This window comes from Eumetopias jubatus, unplaced genomic scaffold (assembly GCF_037043125.1).
Source record: "Eumetopias jubatus isolate StellerSeaLion01/CBP00866 unplaced genomic scaffold, mEumJub1_p1.0 scaffold_12, whole genome shotgun sequence".
In the NCBI taxonomy this organism is placed as follows: Eukaryota; Metazoa; Chordata; class Mammalia; order Carnivora; family Otariidae; genus Eumetopias; species Eumetopias jubatus.
This window is the reverse complement of record NW_028274818.1, coordinates 75,331,970-75,353,917: the sequence shown is the minus strand read 5'-3', so window position 1 is coordinate 75,353,917 and position 21,948 is coordinate 75,331,970. Positions and strand designations below refer to the sequence as shown.

Below are 21,948 nucleotides of genomic sequence, written 5' to 3'. Positions count from 1 at the left end.
CTGCAGGATTCCCCTTGAGGGAACTCCTGTTTCACGTGCTGGACCATAAATTAAGAAGTGGCATAATAGGTAACATGCTGAGGTGAAATAAACAACCAGCTCTAGCTCAATTTCAGGAGCAGAGTGTTGTGATAAACATCACAATGAAGAGGATTATTTTTTCCAAATGACAAAAATGTTTGCTTATTTTTTCAAAATGAATCTCAAACAAAAGTACATCAAATTGGTTTATAACAGAATTTATACGCAACTGGGTCACTCTCTTTGAATGGCATCAAATGGGAAATTTAATATGATGGAGCACATTTAGTTCTAGGTCAAAACAAAAATGGAAAAGCTTTCAATTTTGTTAAAACTCAGCAATTTCAAGGTTTCGGGAGAGAAAGGGGTTGTCCCACCCATTCAGTCATTTACAAAAAGACCAAAATAGCCACTTAATTTGTTGGAATCTCTGATTCTCGTATTCTCATATATCTATCCCTGAACCACACATTTGGGACTGACTTGTTTCATTTCAAAATGCATGTTGATATTAAATACTGCTGTTTAGAAGTGAATAAATCTACATTTTGGACAAACAGTTCCTTATAGGACATCCTCATTTGAGATGCAGTGAATAAGAAAACAAAAATTTCTAATTAATGTACAAGTCTAATCACCATTCCCCACATGGAAGAATAATTTTTCACTGTTCATTTGCTGGGTTTAATCTCAAAACTGACATAACAGAAACGCAATGTCCTATAAATCTCCGCTCATTTGTTTCCTTAATATTCATATCCCATTGAACTGCAGCTGCTTGTTGCTACAGTCTATTACAACTTGCAAAAGTGTCGATAAAAATATTATGAAAGGCAAGATGTGTTTCTTCCTGGCTGCGCGTGCCATTTATTTGGGAAAAGACAATAAATGGCTCGTGGATTGTCCCCCCAGCCTGCTGCTTGGTGGGTGATTAGTGATTAATTACCTGGCAGCAAATTGACATGGCACGAGGAAATTGACACAGCCCTGATTAATTAACTTTTTATGGGTGGTAGTTACTCACAAAACATTGTGCACCATAATTGAATCTCTCTACATAGCATCGTGGTACAAAAGTTTTAGTCAAATCCAAATTAGCCAGAAGTTTCTTGGCTGTTCTAGGTCTGATTAGGATGTGTCGAAGGAATTGGCAAGAACTTGAACTTGGAGAAAAAAAGCACATTATTTGAAAGGAGAAAGGGGGGAAAAAAAAAAGGATGGTGGCTGCACTGCCCGAGCCGAATTTGTTGACCTAAATCTTTACTGTATGAGGCTGCAACGCTGCCTTTTCCTCCAGCCTGGCTGCTGCTTCTCTGTGGGTTCTGCATGTTCTCCTTCCTTTGTCCTGTCCCTAAATGTTGAGTTGATCGGCTCACTCAAATGCTGGCTCCATTGTCATTTCCTCCCCCAAGGGCTTCTCCCCATCTCCTCGACGTGTCCCGGCCACACCTGTCAATAGCCTTTTTCCTTCCCTTGACTCATCTGGCCCTTACCACCTCATCGGATTGCACCCTCACTATATAGCTCTCCGTGGGGATGTCCTAAGGACTCTATTTTGGTCAATACTGTGTCTCCAGCAGCTACAGGATCACCTGGCCTCAGGTAATTACTGCAATGTTTATTGAGTATGTTGTCAGATGAACTCAGAATGCCACAGTCGTTCAGCTACAGAGGGAAAAGGGGGGACAGTCCTTGAACCTGTGAGAGTTGCTACCACGCTGCTTATGAAAGGTGCATATGCTAAGACAAAGTCGGGTTTAGCGACATGAGTGATGAGGGACTCAACCTCACTTGAGGCAAGTCCAGACAACAATAACTGGAAAAGTCGAAGCAAAGCTGTGATTATAGTTGGCCGAAGTCCAACCTCCGGTACTCCATTATCACACAGAGGAGATTCAACTGTGTATCGGCTACTATTTACTGACACTTGCTAACCGCCAGACCCCAAGGTTAACTCCGTAACCATACGAGCCGGGCATTACTGCTACCTTCACTCTCCTGGGGAGAACAGGAAGACGTGCAACACCCTGGAAGCTCGCCCAATGCTCTCAGACAGCCTGACACTAGAGCCCAACATGTTATCTAGTATACAACAAAGCAATGAGGCAACTTGGACCAAGGCAACCCGTGTCGGCTCTGGGCAAAAACTTTCTACTTCCACTCTCTCCCTGCTCCTTAGGGCCTCTCAGTTTTTACTCCCCTCCTATGGCCTCTTATAGCAGTACAAACTGCTACAACCTCTCCCCATATTCATACCACAACCAAGAGAACCAGCCCAGTTTGTCACGGACTGAGTGAATTTGCAGGGGAGACTCTTGACAAGCCTCCCTGAGACCTCAATATGCTCCTGGTCGGGGACAGGAGGCAGAAGGAGGGGAAGGGCAGGTGCCATTTCTCCTGTTCTCTATGTGCTGAGATTTCAAGACACCTGGAAGGGCTTTGCTCCTTTTCTACTAATTGGATACAGGCCACAGGGACCACTACTGATTTATGTTCCCGGTAAGAGTCCAAAGCAAGCTGTTTTCCTTCTCCACTGGGGCTTCTCTCCACATCTCCAAAAATATTGGGGAACCGGACCTGGGGTACACTAGCATGGTGTTGTAAACACAAACCTTGTTACTGTCAAAATAATGAGTTCCTTACGACTAACTTCAACTAGAAATTTTCTCCAAGATTTGAGAGACTTGCATAAAAACTTTCATAATATTTGGGATAATGCACTTTTTTCTCTATATAATTGATTTATTAATATTGTTATCAAATACCACTTCACTCATAACTCGGTTAGAAACAGTCTCTTCCTTAGAAAGGAAATAGATGAGTCATCCAGGGATTAAAAAATAAAGAAAACTAAACGCCATGAACGCACAGGGATGATTTACTCTGAGCAGTGAGTCTGGTGTTCCCAAAGCAGCAATGTTTCCCAACTTAAAAACAAATTCAAAAAGCGTCAACAAAACCCACACACAATGCTTACGTGAATATTCTTTCATCGCTAAGTCTCTGAATGAGGACGGCAGCCTTGGTTTTTAAATAATTGCCACATTATTCCCGCTTACCTCCCGAAGTTGGGGGTTGTCTCTTCTCTCCTGCGTTACAAATGGTCTGATTAATCCAACAGACATGCGCGGTGAGTGCCATGGCTGCCGGATGCGCAGAGATACACTTTTCCTTTGCAGAAGACATATTTGTGATCTATCTACGCAGAGGTATTGACAATACCCACCCTGGGCAGGATTTCTGTAACATTTCATTCAGCACAACGAGAATGAATCTCAGTCTTGGAGGGCTTAACTTGGCAGGACCACGGAAGGCATTTGCAAAGGTGCTTTCTGTTATTTGAAGAAACGCTGGAGACAAAGCCGCGAGATGCTGAGATCTATTTTAATTTGGATAAAGCGATTTGCCATACTCTATTCATTTGACAAAACCTGTAGCCGTGTCAATTTAGCTTTTATCAGGTAGCCATGGGAAAAAAATGCAAATAGTTTATATAATTACTTTATCGAGTGCATATACACAGCAAAGTTTCACGTGTTAAATCATTCATGATCTGGCTAACAGGTGGCTGAAACAGCTAGCCTGGTGAATTGCCTCTCCAGTAGGAAACAAGGCAAGGGAGATAAATTAGATTCATATGTTGGGATGGATATCCCATGGTTCTCTGGGGCTGCTGCAGCTCCTGCAGGTGAAGCCCTCAGAGGGGGTTGGCGGTGGCTCACAGGATGGGTACGCGATGCAAATGCATCGTCCACTTTAATTCCAGCCATCACTGTGGGTATAGCTGGTCAGTGTTAGGGCCATCGGATTTTGAGAGTCAGCTTCCAGCTTTGGGAGGCTGAATCCCAATCCTTTGAGTCACACCCCATGTAAAGCTTGAGGACAGGTGTCATCTGGATCTATGGATTGCCTGCCTGATACCTGAGCTGGAACCCTCCCCAAACCCCCATCTTTAACAGACTAAAGGAAAACCATTCAGGAATAGGTTGTCCAGTCACTAGACTAACAAACATTCCAGACTAGCTTCTTCGGTGAACTTTTAAAAAGTCCCAAAGAAGATGGCTTCTATGGAAGAAAGGGAAAGTGTAGCCATCCATTTGAGGAGATAAAACGCCTCAAGCAATCTGAACGACTCTTCACACAAGGATGCTCACAAGTGGGTAGGTATTCACGAGTATGCTCATGGCAATCAGATTTGACCAAGGTCAAACCGCTAGGTGTACTATGATGATGTAGACCCACCTCTATCTGAATCCAGGTCTTGTCATTAAATGATTGTTGCTCAGGGAGAATTTTGTAAAACCAATACTGGGGACTAGGTTTTGCCAGCAGAAACGAGCCTTTGGGAAATGCTTCTTGGAACCTGGAAGCAAGTACCGAGGGTGGGGATGATATATATCCTTGGGCAGGTGTGCCTATAGAACTGGTTCTGGTATGTTTGTTTTTACATAAAAAGCAATTAGGCATCAAGTCTACACTGCATGCAAACAAAACCCAAGGAGACAGATTGAAAATATGTGGTGTGTTATTTGGTCCTAAAAACTGCATTTTGTTAACACTCCCCCCAAATTCTCCAGAAGCAATAAAATAGCTTTTGGCATGACAGTACTTTCACAGAAATGAAAATATGATTTAAGAAAATGGTGTTTTTGGAGTGAAGCAAGTGTTTAAATTATCATGTTTAAATGAACTATGCCAGGCTCTTTTCCCTTCCATGGGAGGCAAGCTCGGCTTCCTTTCGTGATTCTTTGCAGTGCACAGGGAGATTTGCTTTTGAAAATAAAGCAAGGGGAGGAGGGGCCACTTCTGTGGTTGGGCACATTTCTTCGCAAGAAGCACCAAGAAGGAACCCCCCCGCCCCGCCTCCAGCACTTGAATTACATGTTGCTGGCTGTTCTTACTCCCCCCTTCTAAGCTGTTCACTCCCAGCCGTGCCGACTTTGAGAGAGGACTTGGCCCCATTTACAAAGCCGGGTCCCCCAGGAGCACACACCTGCCCCAGTGCATCAAGCTGCCCCCTTTATATTCCAGGAATCAAATAGGATCTTATTTTTGGCCCCTGAAAATTTCATATTCAGTCTGAACACAGAATAGCTGGGTTCCCCCCCATTTTAAATCTACATTAGTTTGAGAAAGCAAATGAAGTACCCATGAGTGCTTAAAAAAAAGAACTCTAAAATAAGCTGCTCAACCCATTGGGGGATCTCCTTCTCACCTCTGCCAAGGACCAGTGGAAGGTAGGCATGGCCCAGGAGTTCAATGTGGGGGCTGCACCAGAGAGTTTGTTGGTCTTCTTACAAAAACGTAAGCATTAAAAAGTACTTTCTGTCAACGCTATCATAGGACTTGGGGTTTCCAGGGAATTCTCCCAGAACAACTGCCTCGCTGCCTTTCAGAAACATCTCGTCTCGGCCTTGTTCTCTGGCTGTGTGTGTGCTGGAATCCCAGGGCAACGTAGTTTATTGTTTTAATATCTGTCTGACACAAAGCAAACCATCCTCCAGTGACTCCTTATCTGTCATATGTATTTCTGTGAAAGAAATATCAAGACAAATAAGATGTTTGGGGGCACACCACGGGATGGTAGTTTTTGCAATTGGCAGCCTTTTGCAGAAGTGAGACCCCCATCTGCAAAAGACGAAAGCCACCATTCTGCATTGAGATTAATAACCAAAGCGCCAGGAAAGCTAGATAGCAGCTGCCTGAAATGTGGCTTCTTCTTTGCAGATTCTTCCCTGGGAACAACTGAGGAGGTTCAACTAGTGGGTCCCCCCCCCGAAATTGTTTTTTTTTTTAAGAGGGCAAAACAGTCACACCAATGTGGTCTATGATCATGAGTCAGCCAAAGTAACGGCAGCTGTGGAAGAAGGTGCTAGCCCCGTTGTGGCGATGGTGGGGCGTGGATTGAAAATACCACAGAGCCTGTTCAGAAAGCTGGTGTCCAGGTGAAATAAGTTAACACAGGAGCTAGTAAAAACCTCTTAAAAACTACCTGTTCATAAGTCAGCGCGCTGTGCCACGCCGTGGGAAAGCGGGGCCAGAGGCGCCAGGCAGAGATGGTGCTTCAGTGATGGAGACAGAATGACACGGGGGTTTGGGGAGCGGTGGTGTCGCTGCAGAGCTGTGTCTGGCTGTGGGCAATCGCTGGGCATTAAATCGGGCGTGTGCTATGATTGGGGTGACAGGCAGAGCATGGTACAGTAGAAGTCTCAAAATCTCCCTGTCCATGGGTTCAGTGAGGAAAGTAGGATTTCAGTGGCCAAGTGGGTCTGTCCATAATGCAGGAGGATGGTGAGAACGTCAATATTTAGCTGACCTACCAAGAGGCATTAAAAATGCCGTGTTAATGGAGGGTAAGTCTCCTGTTGGGTATGGCCCCCAAATATCCCTGTGAGTAATTTGTTGGCAATTCTGAGACATTAGCATTATGTATCTATTATCTGTCTTGCCCACAACAACGCGACACTACAGAGGCTGACTTAAGGATACCTTGCTTAATTAAATTGAATTTGAATAAAAATTTTTTCAGAAGAGGACGCCTTGCTCATGAAGTATTTACATTATACGGAAGGGTACCTGGCATATAGAAACAACGTGATAAAAATTGGTTAAATGAACTAATGCCCTTTAACCCCCTCCCCCATCAAAGGACTGATAAAATGAGTTAAGAATGGAAGGAATTATTTCAGAGATGATGACACAGTGGTTAGAGGTATGATGTCACCATAATGCTGAGACACAGACTTAGAAGGAGCGCTGATTCCTGTTTAGAAGGATGCACTCTGGAGCACCTTTTCGACCAACATTATTGGAAGGCGCTGGAGGAGCCCGAGTCAGCCCAGGCAAACGATGAGGCATCCTGAGTACGTTAATGGAGTCTCACCCTCTATCCCAGGGAACCTGGGGCAGGTGTTGGAGAAAGCCCAATAGCACCAAATTGATGCTTCCAACTCCCCATCTGTTTGTTGTTTGTTAGGAGGGCAAAACTAAGCCAACCCACCCTATTTAGACCGAATTCATGTATCAGTCTGACTTTGATAAGTGCCAAGAGAAGGGTATTCTGTTTATGTGCCTACCTTCCATTATTGGGTTTGAAATGCGATAAAGTGGCACAAAATGCAAAAGACCCATGAAGGTGCCCACTGAAAAGAAGGTCCCTTTTGATCTCCTCTCCCACGTAGCCAGCTGTCTTTGGAGTCTGGCCCTTTCAGATAAGAATGCTAGCCTAACAAAGGGGTCACTAAACTACAGCCCTTGGGCTACATCTGGCCCAAAGACTGTTTTTGTCAATAAAGTGTTATTGGAAGCACAGTCACACCTATTCATCTCTGTACTGGCTGTGGCCACTTTCAAGCTATGGACAGAGTTGAGTAGTTGCCAATAGGAAGCAGATGGCCCACGAGGCTGGAAATACTTACTATCTGGCCTTTTAAAGGACAATTTTGCCAACCCCTGGCCAGACAGATGAGACACAGAAGAGCTGCCTCTCCAGGGATCCAGGGATGAGAAGAAGAAAGCACTTGACCACTCCCTGCTCAGACATTTCCAGGAGCAGAGCATGTGGTCGCTTCCACACGCTGGTGGATAAATTTAGAGACTAGGGAAGACGGAAGGCTTGGGATTGAGTTAGGCTGGGTTCAAAGTTGATCTGGCTGGGTCACCTTGGACAAATTTCTTAATCCTTCTAATCCTACATTTTCTCAAGCAAAAAGGGGGCATAATCATATTTCATACTTTTCTTGTGAGGATTAAAGGAGAAAGTTCATGTGAAGGGCTTAGCAGAATGCCTGAGATATAGTACCATGAGTTAATATTAGTATTGTTACTATTATTTTTTTATTATTTCAGGGCTGGACTAGGGTAGGGCCAGTTAGGCATCCACTTTGGGTGCAAAATTTAAGAGGAGGTGACACCAAAACACCCCCAGTCATCAGGATAAATCGTAATTTTTTAAAAAGTTAAATTATTAAAAAAAATCCACGAGGAACAGACTCTCAAACTTTAGGCAAAGAAGTGCTATGTTGAACATATTGGACCCTAAAGTAAAAAAAATTAATAATACTCATCCTGTCTTAATGAAAATTTTGATATTTTGTTCATTATCAATTTTTTCCATTAATTTAGATTTAAAAAAAATACCACATTAGAATATTATTTTTTTTAGAATATTATTTATCTTGACTACCGAGTTTTTTTGGCACCTCTTTAGATTTTGTCCAAGGTGAGTCTCCCCCTTGCCTCACCCTCACTCCGGCTCTGATTATCCTTCTCTTAAGTGATTCCTCCAGAAAATATTAGACAAGGCCTTTTCAGAGCCTCAAGGAGCTCTGAGATATTGGAGAGGGAGAGAGAAGACACGGTTTAAACCAGCGTGTCAGCAACAAAGTGACCTATACGTGTACTTTCTATCAACTGAACTCAGTCCACTGACATTTTCTGTATTGGGCAGAAGAAAGAGGAAGCCATAAATTAATTTAGGCTGTTACTTTAATTACAGAAACCAATGGAAGTTCTATCAATTACCTAAAAGTAGAACACTGCAGGCCTGATTTATGTATGTTTCTGCCACTTAAATCATTGTTTTATGAATTCCACACAATTACTTCCATAAAATCTGCAATCAATACATCAATTAAAACCATGCCACCACAGCTCGCCCTTGAGTTTCATAAAAGTGAATAAATGAGGAAGTGATTTTGCATTTTGATAACATTTAGCATCCCGAGCCTGTGGTATCAGATCTCCCCCCGCCCCCCCGCCGCCGTGGTCAGGAGTGAAAATTTCAGGGGGAATTAACAGTCATCTTCCTTTTACCTTAGGACTTGTCCTCACATGGATCTCAAGCTCATCTGTGGCTTCTGGGTAACTCTGTGGGAAATGTGCTTGCTTGCATTGACAAGCACATGGAACCATCCATACATTTCTGCTGGAAAATGCTTTTTTTGCTTGCTGACAAATAAAACTGATACCTCTGTGTCAAGGCACTTGCTGTGGACTGAAAAGTGTCTTGCTCCCCACAATTACATGTTGACACCCTAACTCCCAATGTGATGATATGTAGGGATGAGGCCTTTGGGAGGTAATTAGGTTGAAGTAAGTCATGAGATGGGGCTCTCATGAAGGGATTCGTGTCCTTATAAGAACAGACACCCAAGGGCTTGCTTTCTCTGCCCTGTAAGGACATGGTTAGAAGGTGACCATCTATGAGCCAGGAAGAGAGCCCTCATCAGAACCGACCACACTAGGACCCTGATGTCAGACTTCCAACCTCCAGAAGGGAGAGAAAATAAATTTCTTTTGTCTAAGCACACCCCACCCCATCTATGTTATTTTTTATGACAGCCCTAGAAAAATAATAGAATGCTAGGGAGTACTTGCTCCTGGCGGGGATTTTGTGACCTAAAGTGGTGTCTAAAGCTGTACAAGAGAAAAGGTGGATATATTACCCTGTGTATTTAAAAATGTACGCTGGAGTGTAAGCAAGATCCAAGGCCCCAAATAGGAAATATGTTTGCAACATCTATGCTCTTCATAGGTTATTCCCCCTAATGAATAGTTCTCTCTCAATGTAAATTAAAAATAAAATCAGAAACAGCACAGAGGGTCATAGGGGAAGGGAGGGAAAACTCAATGGGAAGAAATCAGAGAGGGAGAAAAACCACGAGAGACTCTTGATTCCAGGAAACAAACTGAGGTGTGCTGGAGGGGAGGTGGGTGGGGGGAAGGGGTAACTGGGTGATGGGCATGAAGGAGGGCCCATGATGGGATGAGCGCTGGGTGTTATACGCAACTGATGAATTATTGAACACTACATCTGAAACTGATGATGTACTATATGTTGGCTAATTGAATTTAAGTAAAAAAAAAAATAAAATCAGAAAAACCCAGAAGAGAAATGGGCAGATGTGTACTGGAAATCCACAAGACGTAATGTCCAGATGACGATGAAAGTAGCAAATCTGATGCTCGTCACTAGGAGGAAGGCAAATGCAGAAGAGAGCAAATTCAGAGGCTATGTTTCACCCATCTGATTTTCAAAATTAAAAAAGGAGCAGAATACGAAAGCTCTGGCAAGGATGTCGGGATGGAACCACCAACTGCATGTTTGGGAAGCTAGATGTGGGATTTGAGGTACTGGGATGTCAGGGTATATGTAAAGATATTTGCTGCAGGCTTTAGGAAAAGGAGCAGTTTGAATGAATGTGGACAGGGGACGGCTGAAGGAGCATCCACACCACGGGACAGTGGGAAAATACCCAGATGGCTGAATGCAAGGGAGCCAAAATCTGCTATTAAGTGAGACAAAATACGTGTAATGCGCACATAATATGTATATGCAACACTCCCCTCTGTATAAAATCAAACTACCAACACCCCCATTTCACGTGTGTGTGTCCTTCTTTGTATGTCTTATTACGGGGAAGATGTGGAAAGATACTTTCCAGGCAGTCAATATGGGTTTCATTAAAGGTATATGTTTTTGGATAAAATGGGGATATTATTACCACATCATTTCACACACATATGTGTGTGTGTTTATTTGCATGCTTCTCTAATTACCGGGAGCATATGTTATATTTGTAATTTAAAGTCTATTCATAAAACTGTAAAGAAAACAGAATTAAGCAGGTAACACTGCCCGGCTTCTGAAAACATCTACTTCACCTGGAAATAAGGGTCAGTGAGAGCTGGCTTTGCTAATCCAAATTAGAAAGTGACTTTGCCATTCATAGAACCATGGATTTACCTCTTGAAATTTCAATTAATAAAAAATGGAGGTAATGTTTTCATTTGGAAGAAAGGTGACATGTTCTTTCCATTCCTCGTTCTGCCTGGAGGCATGTTTTGATAGTAAGCATGCACTACATGCAAACAGCACTGAGAGTAAAGCAGGTGCCTTTCCCCCCACACAGGAGGAGCCTACAGATCACTGGGCCCAGGAGGGGGAAGTCAGTGAGCTAGCCCACCAGACCTGCCCCAGCTTTTACCAAACCCCTCTGTTAAGGGGTCAGATGTGGGCTATTCAAAGCAAACACAACACTATTAAATTAATTAAAATTATTTCAAAACTAACAAAGTAGTTCATGTAATTTATTAGTTTAGTTGATGAAAAGTTAATATTCTTAAGACAAAGACATTAATATTAAATGTTTTCCATTTGGCACAAGGTGATCTTGCCTAATTCTCTGGAGTTTTGCTTCGACTTCATTTGTCTGCTAAAAAGTAGGCCCACTTTACACTCTGGATGCTAGTGGTTCATTGGGACACATGGGAGCATGTGTGATGTCCCATGACACAAGCTGAATAGGGGTTTCACACCAGGATAAAGGTCAGGATGAGGGGGAAAAACTGGGGTCAGTTGGGGAGAGACAGGAGAATCTGTAGGATTAGGTTGTACTGACACAGCGCTCTGAGTGGAAATCTTTCCCTTAATGCTTTCATGTCCTGGGTCATATTATTAGGCTGATTCACTTAAGTGGAGGAAAACCCATTATGTAAAAATGCATCTTAAAAAACAGATAACCTCAAGTAGAAATTATTTTCATTACAGAGGAATTCAGCAGGGTTCCTTTAAAACCCATCTCCCCTACTGCACTTAAGGGTGTTATTTACAGATGATTAGCTATTTGGTAGGCAGTGGGGCAATTTAAGTCCAAAACATCCAAGGCCAGTTAAAGATCCATGGGGGGAAAAAAAAGCCAACACAAACTCAGGAGTAATCCTGGAAGTCAGTAAACACATAAGATCCAATTTACAAAAGTGTAATTTATACACACCTTTCTTCAGGAGTACAACTATTAGATAACCATGAGAAATATATATATTTTCAAGTTAAAAAGCAGGTACATCCTACAAGATTGCTGAGAAGTAAGGGATCCTCAGCTTTTGGGTAGAAGGCTGGATTCTTAGCAAAAAGAGGCCACACCATTCGGACCTCAGAGACAAGAGAGGTGGCTCTCAGCCATGTGTATGTCACACTCAGAGAGGAGATGAACCTCGATGGCCTTGTGCGTGCCCCCAGTGTGTGTGTGTGTGTGTGTGTGTGTGTGTGTGTGTGTGTGTGCATGTATGTGACAGAGAGAGAGAGAGAGAGAGAGCAAAAATGACCCTCTATATGCTGGAGGGATTGTTTCTAGAACATATGATTTTGCACTGGAACATATACCTTAATCTAGAAGAGAAAACCTATGTGATGTTTCAAAGCCAGCCAACCCTATGATCCAGCAATTGCACTACTAGGTATTTATCCCAAAGATACAGACGTAGTGAAAAGAAGGGCACATGCACCCCAATGTTCATATCAGCAATGTCCACAACAGCCAAACTGTGGAAGGAGCCGAGATGCCCTTCAACAGATGAATGGATAAAGAAGATGTGGTCCATATATACAATGGAATATTACTCAGCCATAAGAAAGAATGAATACCCACCATTTACTTCAACATGGATGGAACTGGAGGAGATTATGCTAAGTGAAATAAGTCAAGCTGAGAAAGACAATTATCACATGGTTTCACTCATGTGTGGAACAGAAGGAATAGTGCAGAGGACCATAGAGGAAGGAAGGGAAAACTGAAGGGGAAGAAATCAGAGAGGGAGACAAACCATGAGAGACTCTGGACCCTGGGAAACAAACAGGGTTACAGAAGTGGGGGTGGGGTGGGGGGATGGGGTAACCAGGTGATGGGTATTAAGGAGGGTACGACTGGTGAAGAGCACTGGGTGTTACATGCAACCAATGAATGGCTGAACCCTACATCAAAAACCAATGATGTAATATATGGTGATTAACATAACAATAAAAAATTAAAAAAAATAAAAATAAAATAAAAATAAAACAACAACAAAAAACAAAGAAGCCAGCTAATGTCAAACAGTCCAGCCTCAAAAGGATTGCTCGCTTGAAGAACTAAAGCAGAAAGCCTCAGCAATGTGTCTTAGGGAGGAATGGATCATCTTTACACGCAGCATTGTTGCCTCGAGATGGAAGTGATCTATAGTCCTTTTGGTGACACAGGTGGGGAAGGAGAAGGCTCAGAGTTGACTGTCCATACGAAAAACACTCACTGAGCCTGTCAGTCTGGATACCATTGCTTAAGGGATCGACACGTGAAGATTCTTATTGGAAGAAACTAGGTTTTTGTTTCATTTTGCTTTGTTATGGGGTAGGACAATCAACTATTTATTAATTATTGTTTTCTTTAACACTACTATATACAAGGACATTTCTTTAATATTTCTGAAAAATTCCTACCAACAATGGGGGGTTGATTAAAATGTAATATTGTGAAATGATAGAATATTATGAGACCCTTAATGTATTTTCATAAAGTGCACATGACATGATAATCAGTGAAAATAATAGGATGAAAAATGTGTAGGTACTATGATTGATTATGCAATTTAAAAATGAAGGGTGTTGGACACACATTATACAATTTCTATAATTATTATATATTTTTACTTTTAAACTCAGGAAAAAAATGTATAAACAGTGAAGTGATATTGTCATTTTGGATTTTCAATAAAGAACAGACCCTTTATATCTGAGATCAACACACTTTTTCTGTAAAGAGCTGGAATGACAATATTTTAGGCTTCGTGGGCCACCTTTGTCTCTGTCACATGTTGTGTTTTGTTTTTGTTCCGTTTCTACAATCCTTCAAAAATTCTAAGACCCATTCTTAGCTCACAAGCTTTACAAAAACAGGCTGTGGGCTGGATTTGGCCCCTGGGCTGTAGTTTGCTGACCCCTGCTTCAGATGACACCGTCTCCTCTGGATGTTTCCCCTATTTTAATATGAAAAATTTGTGATAGATTTCCACATTTGATATTGATGATACACATTTCCTCCAAAGCTGCCTTAGAATGGCTATACTGATTCAAACCAGCCCTTATCTGGAATTAATTTGAACAGAGAACTGAAGTAGAAATGCATATTTCATATGATCATTGAGAGCCATGCTTTCCATTATGGTAGCCATTAGCCCCATGTGGTTAATTAGAGTAACATTAATTAACATTAAATTAAATAAAAAAGTCAGTGCCTCTGTCCCACGAGCCCACGTACTGGACAGCGCAGATATGGAACATTTCATCTTAGACAGTTCTATAGGACAACGGTGTTACAGAATAAAACAAAATAACTCTCTGGACTCAACTGTGGTTAAGTTTTGGGTCGCCAACGTTTCTTCAGAAAATAATGTTTATAGAGAAGGTAGGGGAGAGAGACAAGGGAATGATGATGATATTTAGAATCAAATGGAGCCAGAAAAGCAGTCAAAAGTTGAATAATTTCCCAGGTTTAAAAACCAAATCCACCATATTGTGGCTGCGTGATCCTGGGTTATCACTCCGTCTCAGTACCCCTCCATTCCTCTGCTGTAAAGCAAACATTATAATACCTACCTGGTGCAGATTTTGAGGATGACACAAGGTTGAACATGTGAAAATGTGTACTAGCATCCTAAATCTACAAGATACATGCACACACATTTACACCACCCGAAGTGGGCAATGTCTATACATTTAGAAAGAACCACTTCTTGCCGGTATGGTTAGATTCTGTCTTCTCGGGGACACAGGAAGATACTTTGCATTTAATGCATGCCCAACCTGCTGTTGATGGTGCTATGCTAGTTGGGAAGAACACCTGGCTGCCCCCATAACCTGGCACCTTCAGAAACCGTCGGGATTCTCACAGTCATGTTTTTGGTTTCTGATGACTGCTTCTAACCTCTGCCCCCCAGCAAAGAGTTTGGTTTTTCTGAGCCTTTGGGAATTGAGATGCTTGATCTTGGCACTCGGGGAGGATTCCCCTCTGTCTCTCATCCTTCTAATCATCACGTGCCCATTATTGCTGCTCTCCATCACCCCGCCCCCCCCCCCCCCGCTTCTCTAGCTGGTCTCCAGCAGCCCACCTTCTCCCATCCCCACACTCACTCTTGAGCACTGATCCCAATGAGGACCAATTTTGTAGTTATGGGGATTTCATAGGGTGGTGTCTTACAGCCTATGAAATAGATGAGAAGGTCTGAGCTGTGGCTGGGGGTCTTTCTGAGGAGGGGCAAACCAGGTGGGGGCACCATGATGGAATCCATGAGAACTGTAATTGTTCAACCTGTTCTGGGAACTGGGGTCAGGGTGGGGTATTTTCCACCCTGGAGCAGCCATCCCAGGCAGAGACATCCTTGGTTTTTCCATGTCAGCATTCTGATCTATCTTCCATATTTATTTTTGGTCTTCTCCCCCTAGCACTTGATGGCTGTATTCCTATCTATCAAAGTGCCTTTTCTTGTTGTTCCCCCCACCCAGTTAAATGGAGGAGAACCACATTCTTCTCTCTCCTCCTCATACTCAATGGAATCACACAGTAAAGGGCAGAAGAGCCTTGCAAACAAGTCATTATTTTCCACTGAGAAAATGGTGCTCGAGAGTAACAATCAAACATCTTTTGCTAGGCAAGGGGGCCACTTGGATGGCCTGTGTATGTTACATCGATTATTTTCACATTAATTTGCAAAGCTGTGATAGAAGGCAGGCAGTGAGCTTTAGCTCCAACCCCCCCCATGCGTCTCCCCCACCCCCAGACCAATGCCCCATGTCCCATCCATTGGACTCGGTCCTTCCAGGTCTTAACAAAGGATGACTGGGATATCTGGGAAGTGAGCGTTCAGACATAATGAGCAAAGGGGTTCGATGCTAAGGTGACAGGGAACACAGAAACATGCTTATGAGAACCAACCTCATCTTGTGGAGAGCCACAGGGAGGGTGGAGCTGAGAGGGAGGGTAGGAGGAGAACTTACATGGCAGGGAAGGTGATTGGACTCAGATTTATGTCACAAAACAAAGAGAGAGCCACAACAGCGGGCTTACTTGCGGAAGTATATACAAGTGAACTGGGGGCACTGTACATGGAAGATCCCTCCTGGTTTGCCTGGCACAACAGCACCGTGCCTACGAAAGAGAGAGAGATAGATGGTATCTGGTTTGGGAACAGGCACACTACACCTGAGAGATCACGGCAACGCAAACAAGAAAGGCAAAGAAATGAAAACATAGCCACATCCCCGTGCATGTGACAGGGACACATGTGGCAGCCCCCTGGCTTAGCCAAAGGGAGTCAGGAGCCCACCCTCCAGCCCTCCAAGCATGGGCCACTCCTTGTCACCTGGGGTTCCCGCAGTGGGGGTCTGGCTGCCCCAGGACCCAGTTTCAGATCAGTGATGGTGGCAGCATGGCATACGGCAAAGGGGGCTTGAGAAATATCAGAGAGAACTAGATGACAAGCCTGGCTCAGAGGCCACTTAGCTGTGTGATCTTGGTAAGTCACTATACCTCTCTGTGCCTTGGGATTCCCATCTGGAAAATGGGGTGAGTATACCTACCTCCAGGAAGGGTTGTGAATCGTATGGCTAGAGATGTGCCCGGGGCAGGGGCTGGTATGTAATCATCACTTAGTAAAGGAGAAGCATGTGAACCGCTATGTTTGAGAAAACTTTTCATCCCCAACCCCCGCCCGCGTCTGAATCAATTCTTCAGGGGAAGAACAGAGGTATGGCAGGGAAGAAATGAATGCAACTTTCACCTTCCACGTGGCCCACTCCGGACCCACGCTGGGCTTGGGTTGAGACCATCTTTGGCTTCTGTGTATCTCATTTCTTCCCGAAAGCTCTCAGCCTTCCAGCAGGAGAGGCGGCCTCACCAAGCCTGCACTGCAGAGCTCACTGTCCTCTGCCTGATTTAAATCAAAGGGCACCGGGCTTATCCTGGCACAATGGAATTTTACAGCAAAGAGGAACGGTGGAATCCTGAGCTATCTCCTCAATCTGTGATGTGTTTTGAACCACCGCCCACTCCAAGGATGAGCAGGGTCAGGGATCCTCAGGGTATCAATTCTCTCTCCTGCTGCTTACAAAGCTCACACTCAGACTTTGAAAAGAATGAGAGAGACTTTTAAGGAGTTGTCAGCCCATTACTGATGATGGAAATGCATTCCTGTGGTTTCTGTTCACTTGCCTCCATTCGGTTTTGAGTTTTGGATTCTCCTGCCATCACCACAACGGAAAGCTTTCCCCATGAGAAGAAGCCTGCCTTGACGTGAGCTCATCCACATCTTTGAAGACCTGCCCTAGTGCTAGCTAAGGGGTTCTATAATCCTTTAGTATCTTTCCCAAGGTCAACAGAAGTGTAGTTAAAACTTGAAGAGTGAGTGGGGGGTCTGCCAAACAGAGAGGGACTGCCATGTGAACGCTTAAAGGCTAGCCATCTTTCCTGAACTAAAAAAACCAAACAGTTCCAGAGGTGGTCTCCAGGACCACTACTCCCCCTCCTTCAGGTACGGAGCCAGAATAGATGGATCCTCTGAGGAGGGCTGAGGAGGCTTCTGCAAATTCCACTTCTACCCTCTGTTCCCCGTGTTTCCCTAGATTTTGTCCATTATTTCCAGATAAAGCAAAGATGGATTAAAATCCCTAAGTGGGTCCTCCGTCACCAACTCAGCCACCTCCATCCATTCTGTGACAAGGAGAAGCAGCCCATGGACAGAAGTTCTATCTGAAGGAGTGTCCCCTTGTCCTTCTGGCATTTACCCTGGTATCCTACGCTTATAGCTGGAGGACAGCCCCCACCAGAGCCTGGATGTAAGAGTGAAATTGACTGACCTTCTCTTGGCGGTAAATGTATTCAGAGTCTGGTTGGGCCTGAGTCATGATCAGCCTTTGCTAAACTGATGGTTCTTTCTTCTCTCTATTTTATTTAAAAAGTTTAACCCAACATATAAGATGGGACTTTGCATGGCCTAATTTCTTTCTGGTAAGTATTTCCAGTTTTGGCAAGAAGCTGGCACAGTATGGTAATTAACAGCAAACAGACTGAACTCCAGATCGTGGGGGTGTGGGGTCTAAAATCAACCAACAGGAGTGGCATACCCACCCCAAGCCCTGACCCCCACCCTGCTTTATCAATGAGTACTTCGTCTGACTTTGCAGAGGCCATTCATCCTTATGTTCTTGCTCACTGCTAAAACCTTAGAGAGAAACGAATGTTTCTATAGGATGTTTCTGCCAAATCAGCATGTGAGAAAACTCCATGGGTCTCTCGTGTCCACCCCTGGTTAAAAACCACTTTTAAAATGAAACCTAAAATTTCTTGGGGGGGTGCCTTGGTATTGAAAGAAAAATAGCATGGTTGTAGCAAAAACATATCCAGAGGACATTTCAGTAGTGTACGGTTAAAACCGTAGGGTCAGTTTTCAACACTCTCAAAGCAATTTAGAGAATCCCATTGGGACACAACACAGATTCCCTCTAGGAAGCTAAATCCTGGCAGGGCATAATGAGGCTTTCCTAATGCTCTTATGCTACAGATACCGAGAAACTGTACTGAAATAACTTCTTTGGATGTCCTCTTGGTAGTGAAAAAAAATTCTTTATGCGATAATTTTGACCTTTGTTAAACAAAATCTATACTGTCACAGGACTTGCTCTTTATTTTACCTAAAAAACATCCTCTAGTTTAATTTGCAAAGTACTTATTGTATGTTCTCTTAGGCCTTTGTGACCTTTTCTTAAGAGAAGGCTTTGAATTAAACAGAAACCAAGAGGCAAGGAACACTGGAACCTCCATGCATTTTTGGGGCAGGGGCCAGTCATGTGTGTTTGTTTAAAAAACAAACAAAGGGCACCTGGGTGGCTCAGGTGGTTGGGCGTCTGCATTTGGCTCGGGTCACGATCCTGGGGTCCTGGGATCGAGTCCCGCATCGGGCTCCCTGCTCCGCGGGGAGCCTGCTTCTCCCTCTGCCTCTGCCTGTCTCTCTCTCTCTCTCTCTCTCTCTCTCACTCTCATGAATAAATAAGTAAATAAAACATTTAAAAAAATAAAAAATAAAAAACAAAGATTTGAGGGAGGTGGGGAAAGGGGCTTTCCTGCTTATAATTTAAAGATGGCAACTGTGTTCAATTTATACCACTAGCCACCATTCCCTAGCCAGGACAGACCATTCATCAATTTCCAAGTGTCCTTTCCTATTATCCTGGGATCCTCAGAATCATCCTTAACACAGCTTCTAGGCAGTTGCTACTGTTTGATTAGAGTTGGTGGATGGCATGAAACCTCCATGCCATTCCTGATCCTACTGTTAGGTTAAACCATAGGATATTGACCTCTTTATGTCAAATAGGATTGAACGCTGGGAATTTCATGGGGTTTAATTTTAAAGAAAGACCCCACCGCATTTCCTACTGTTTCATTTAGAAGCTGCCTCTTTTCCCAGTCCCCGGGAGCTAATGGATCACTCCCCCTTCTATGCTCCCATCACACTTAAAAGAATAAAAAAAAAAGAAAATCTCTCTAGGTCGCCTGGGTGGCTTAGTCAGTTAAGCCTCTAACTCTTGATCCTGGCTCAGGTCTTGATCTCACAGTCATGAGTTCAAGCGCCGCGCTGAGTGCCATGCTGGGCGTGGAGCCTACTTAAAAAAAAAAAAAAAAGTCTCCCTAGTAGATCCTTTGTCACAATGTACTGCAACTTTTCATTTACATATCGGTCTCAGCCACAATGAGCCCCCTTATGTCAGAGCCAAACCATACTCATCTATTCCCAGCCCCTAGCAAAATACCTGACTCTCAGAAGAATTAATGAATTTGATTAAACTATTATGTTTTTAAAGACCTCCTCATTTCTGTTTTCCTGGCTAAAAATAGTGCTCTGTCCAAACAATCGTTCTTGAGGGTTCCTTCTTCCCGCCCCTTGTTTATTGCTGGGGATGCGCATGCCTAAAGTCCAGGTGCAGTTACAGGCCCTCTCTATGGGATTCACTTGCTTCCTCCTCTTCTCTGATTCCTTTAAGGTTGACTCATGCAGCTTCACATGAAATCTGAGCAGCCCGTATCTGTGCCTGGCAGGAACTGGCTCCATGTGGCAGATTGAAACTTTGGAATCATCAGAGCCTTTGCAAAGTCTGTCACACTCATCAGCATCCCAAATTCCGGCACAATATGCACAGGGTCCCTTGCGAGCAGGATCGGGAATCCTCCAGCTTCGAGAGGGTGAGCCAAGGTCCATGTACAGATGGGGCAACCCAACCCTTTTTTCTTCACTGGAGACTCCCCACAGCTCTAGGGGTCGTTCCTGGCCCCTCGAGGGGCAGGCAGAAACCTCAAAGGGGTGATTCCCGTCACAGATAAGGAAGAGGAGGCCTCTCAACTTTGTACTCTGCTGCCAACTCCTAGGTGAGGAAATTGGACTCAAACCAACTGGGACAACGGTGCCTTTTCACACCTCTGCCTTTATGGAGGATAATTCTTCTCCCTGGAAGCCCTGCCCCTTCCCCTAGATGATTCCCTTCTGGACTCAGCAGCAGCTTCTCCTCCTAGAAACCAGATCTATTTGGCTCCACCTGCCAAGTTCAGCTTCCTTCCTCTGCTTTTCTAAATTGTGTTGTAATGATCTATTGAATGAGTGTCTTCCCATGGATGCTGTGGACTCCAAGAGGTCAGGAGTCACGTCTTAGTCCTCTGTCATCTCTGTGGGTCCAGGGACCTAGGCTGAGAGTTGGGGGGGGGCCTGACAAGAGGAACCAGAGGGTTCTGGACAGGCAGCCATGTTACACTTGCAAGAAATAAAATTAGGATGCAAGAGGGAAAGGAAGAAGAGAAAGTCTCTTTTGAATGCCTGCCCTTCCATTTTAGTACTGAAGAGGCAGAGCTCTAAGCCAGCCCAGGGTGAATGACTAGGTCTGTCCTGTTTTTTCTGAATTATACACACACACACACACACACACACACACACACACACAGAAACACACACAAACACACACACAAACACACACACACAAACACACACACACACAAAAGGAAGAAAGAAAGAAAGAAAGAAAAAGAAAGAAAGAAAGAAAAAAAAAGAAAGAAAGAAAGAAAGAAAAAAACATGTCAAAAAAACACCCCAACCGCCTAGCAACTGGGAGTGGCTGACTCACTTCATTAGCTCGAAGATGAAGATGAGTTAGAACACTTGGAGAAGAATGCTCTTATTGCTACTGAAATGAAAAAAAAAAATTAAAGACACAAGGAAAAACAACCACACTTTATGAATTTTCTGAGAGCCAACAGGGATTCAGGAACACCTGCTGTGGAAGGTTCTGAGAGGGGCATGTGCTGTCTGAGCCTCCGCAAGCATCTGTGTGCTGATCCGGAGTCGCGTGCAAACAGAGCCCTTTGCTGGGGTCCAGCTTTTCTCACTAGGCCTGGTGAGTCGGCAAAGAGGGCTGAGAGGAAAAATCCCACAGGTAAATGGTGAATGAATGCAGGAGGCCATTAGACAGCTACTCTGTCACGAGTGCTCAGCTAAGAAAAGGTGGCCTTCGAGGGCTGCCATTCATTCTGCAAATGCGGATTGGCATCTATGGTGTGCCGGGCACTGTGTGGGTTCTGGGGCATGCCCGCTTAGCCCCCTGTGCCCTTCAAAAGAACGACATGCTGTCTTTTTTAGTACTCATATGTTCAGGAACAAATACATACACAAGAAAGGGAACAAAGGAAGGACTCTGAATTGACCCCCAAACCTGAGACCCTATGGTTATTTACTTGGCTTGCTGAGATCAATAAAATTTAAAAGTAGTTTTGGCACAGTTTTTATGAAACATGACTATTATGACTGGCAAAATGTCTATTCCATATTTCTGTAACATACTGCAGTCATAACTAAAAATGTTTCATAGTAATAGTAATCACTACAAAAATAGTACTTTCATTTTATACAAAAAAAGAATTTTTTATTTAATATTTCCCCACACATTTTTACACTACAGTTGTTCCTCCCTAATAAGAAGGGTCAGGTAGTACTAGTCCCTCTTTAGAGATGGGAAAAAATGGCACAGAACAAGGATGTGGTTTATGAAAAGCCTTAGCATCCGTCAGAGGCAAATTC

The 21,948-nt window shown here is 43.7% G+C and overlaps 1 protein-coding gene across 12 annotated transcripts in view; it reads right to left on the bottom strand.

The window, feature by feature from the left end:
- The window catches only part of RBFOX1 (RNA binding fox-1 homolog 1), a 2,047,095-nt gene that overhangs the window by 64,376 nt on the left and 1,960,771 nt on the right, over positions 1-21,948 (bottom strand). For 9 of the 12 annotated variants that reach the window (XM_088016928.1, XM_028117531.2, XM_088016935.1 and 6 more), the window contains one exon: positions 15,900-15,980. The exons of the other annotated variants lie outside the window; for them this stretch is intronic. In XM_088016928.1, coding sequence (XP_087873054.1) covers positions 15,900-15,980 — 81 coding nt within the window. The remainder of the gene's footprint in view (positions 1-15,899; positions 15,981-21,948) is intronic. 12 annotated transcript variants of the gene reach the window in all.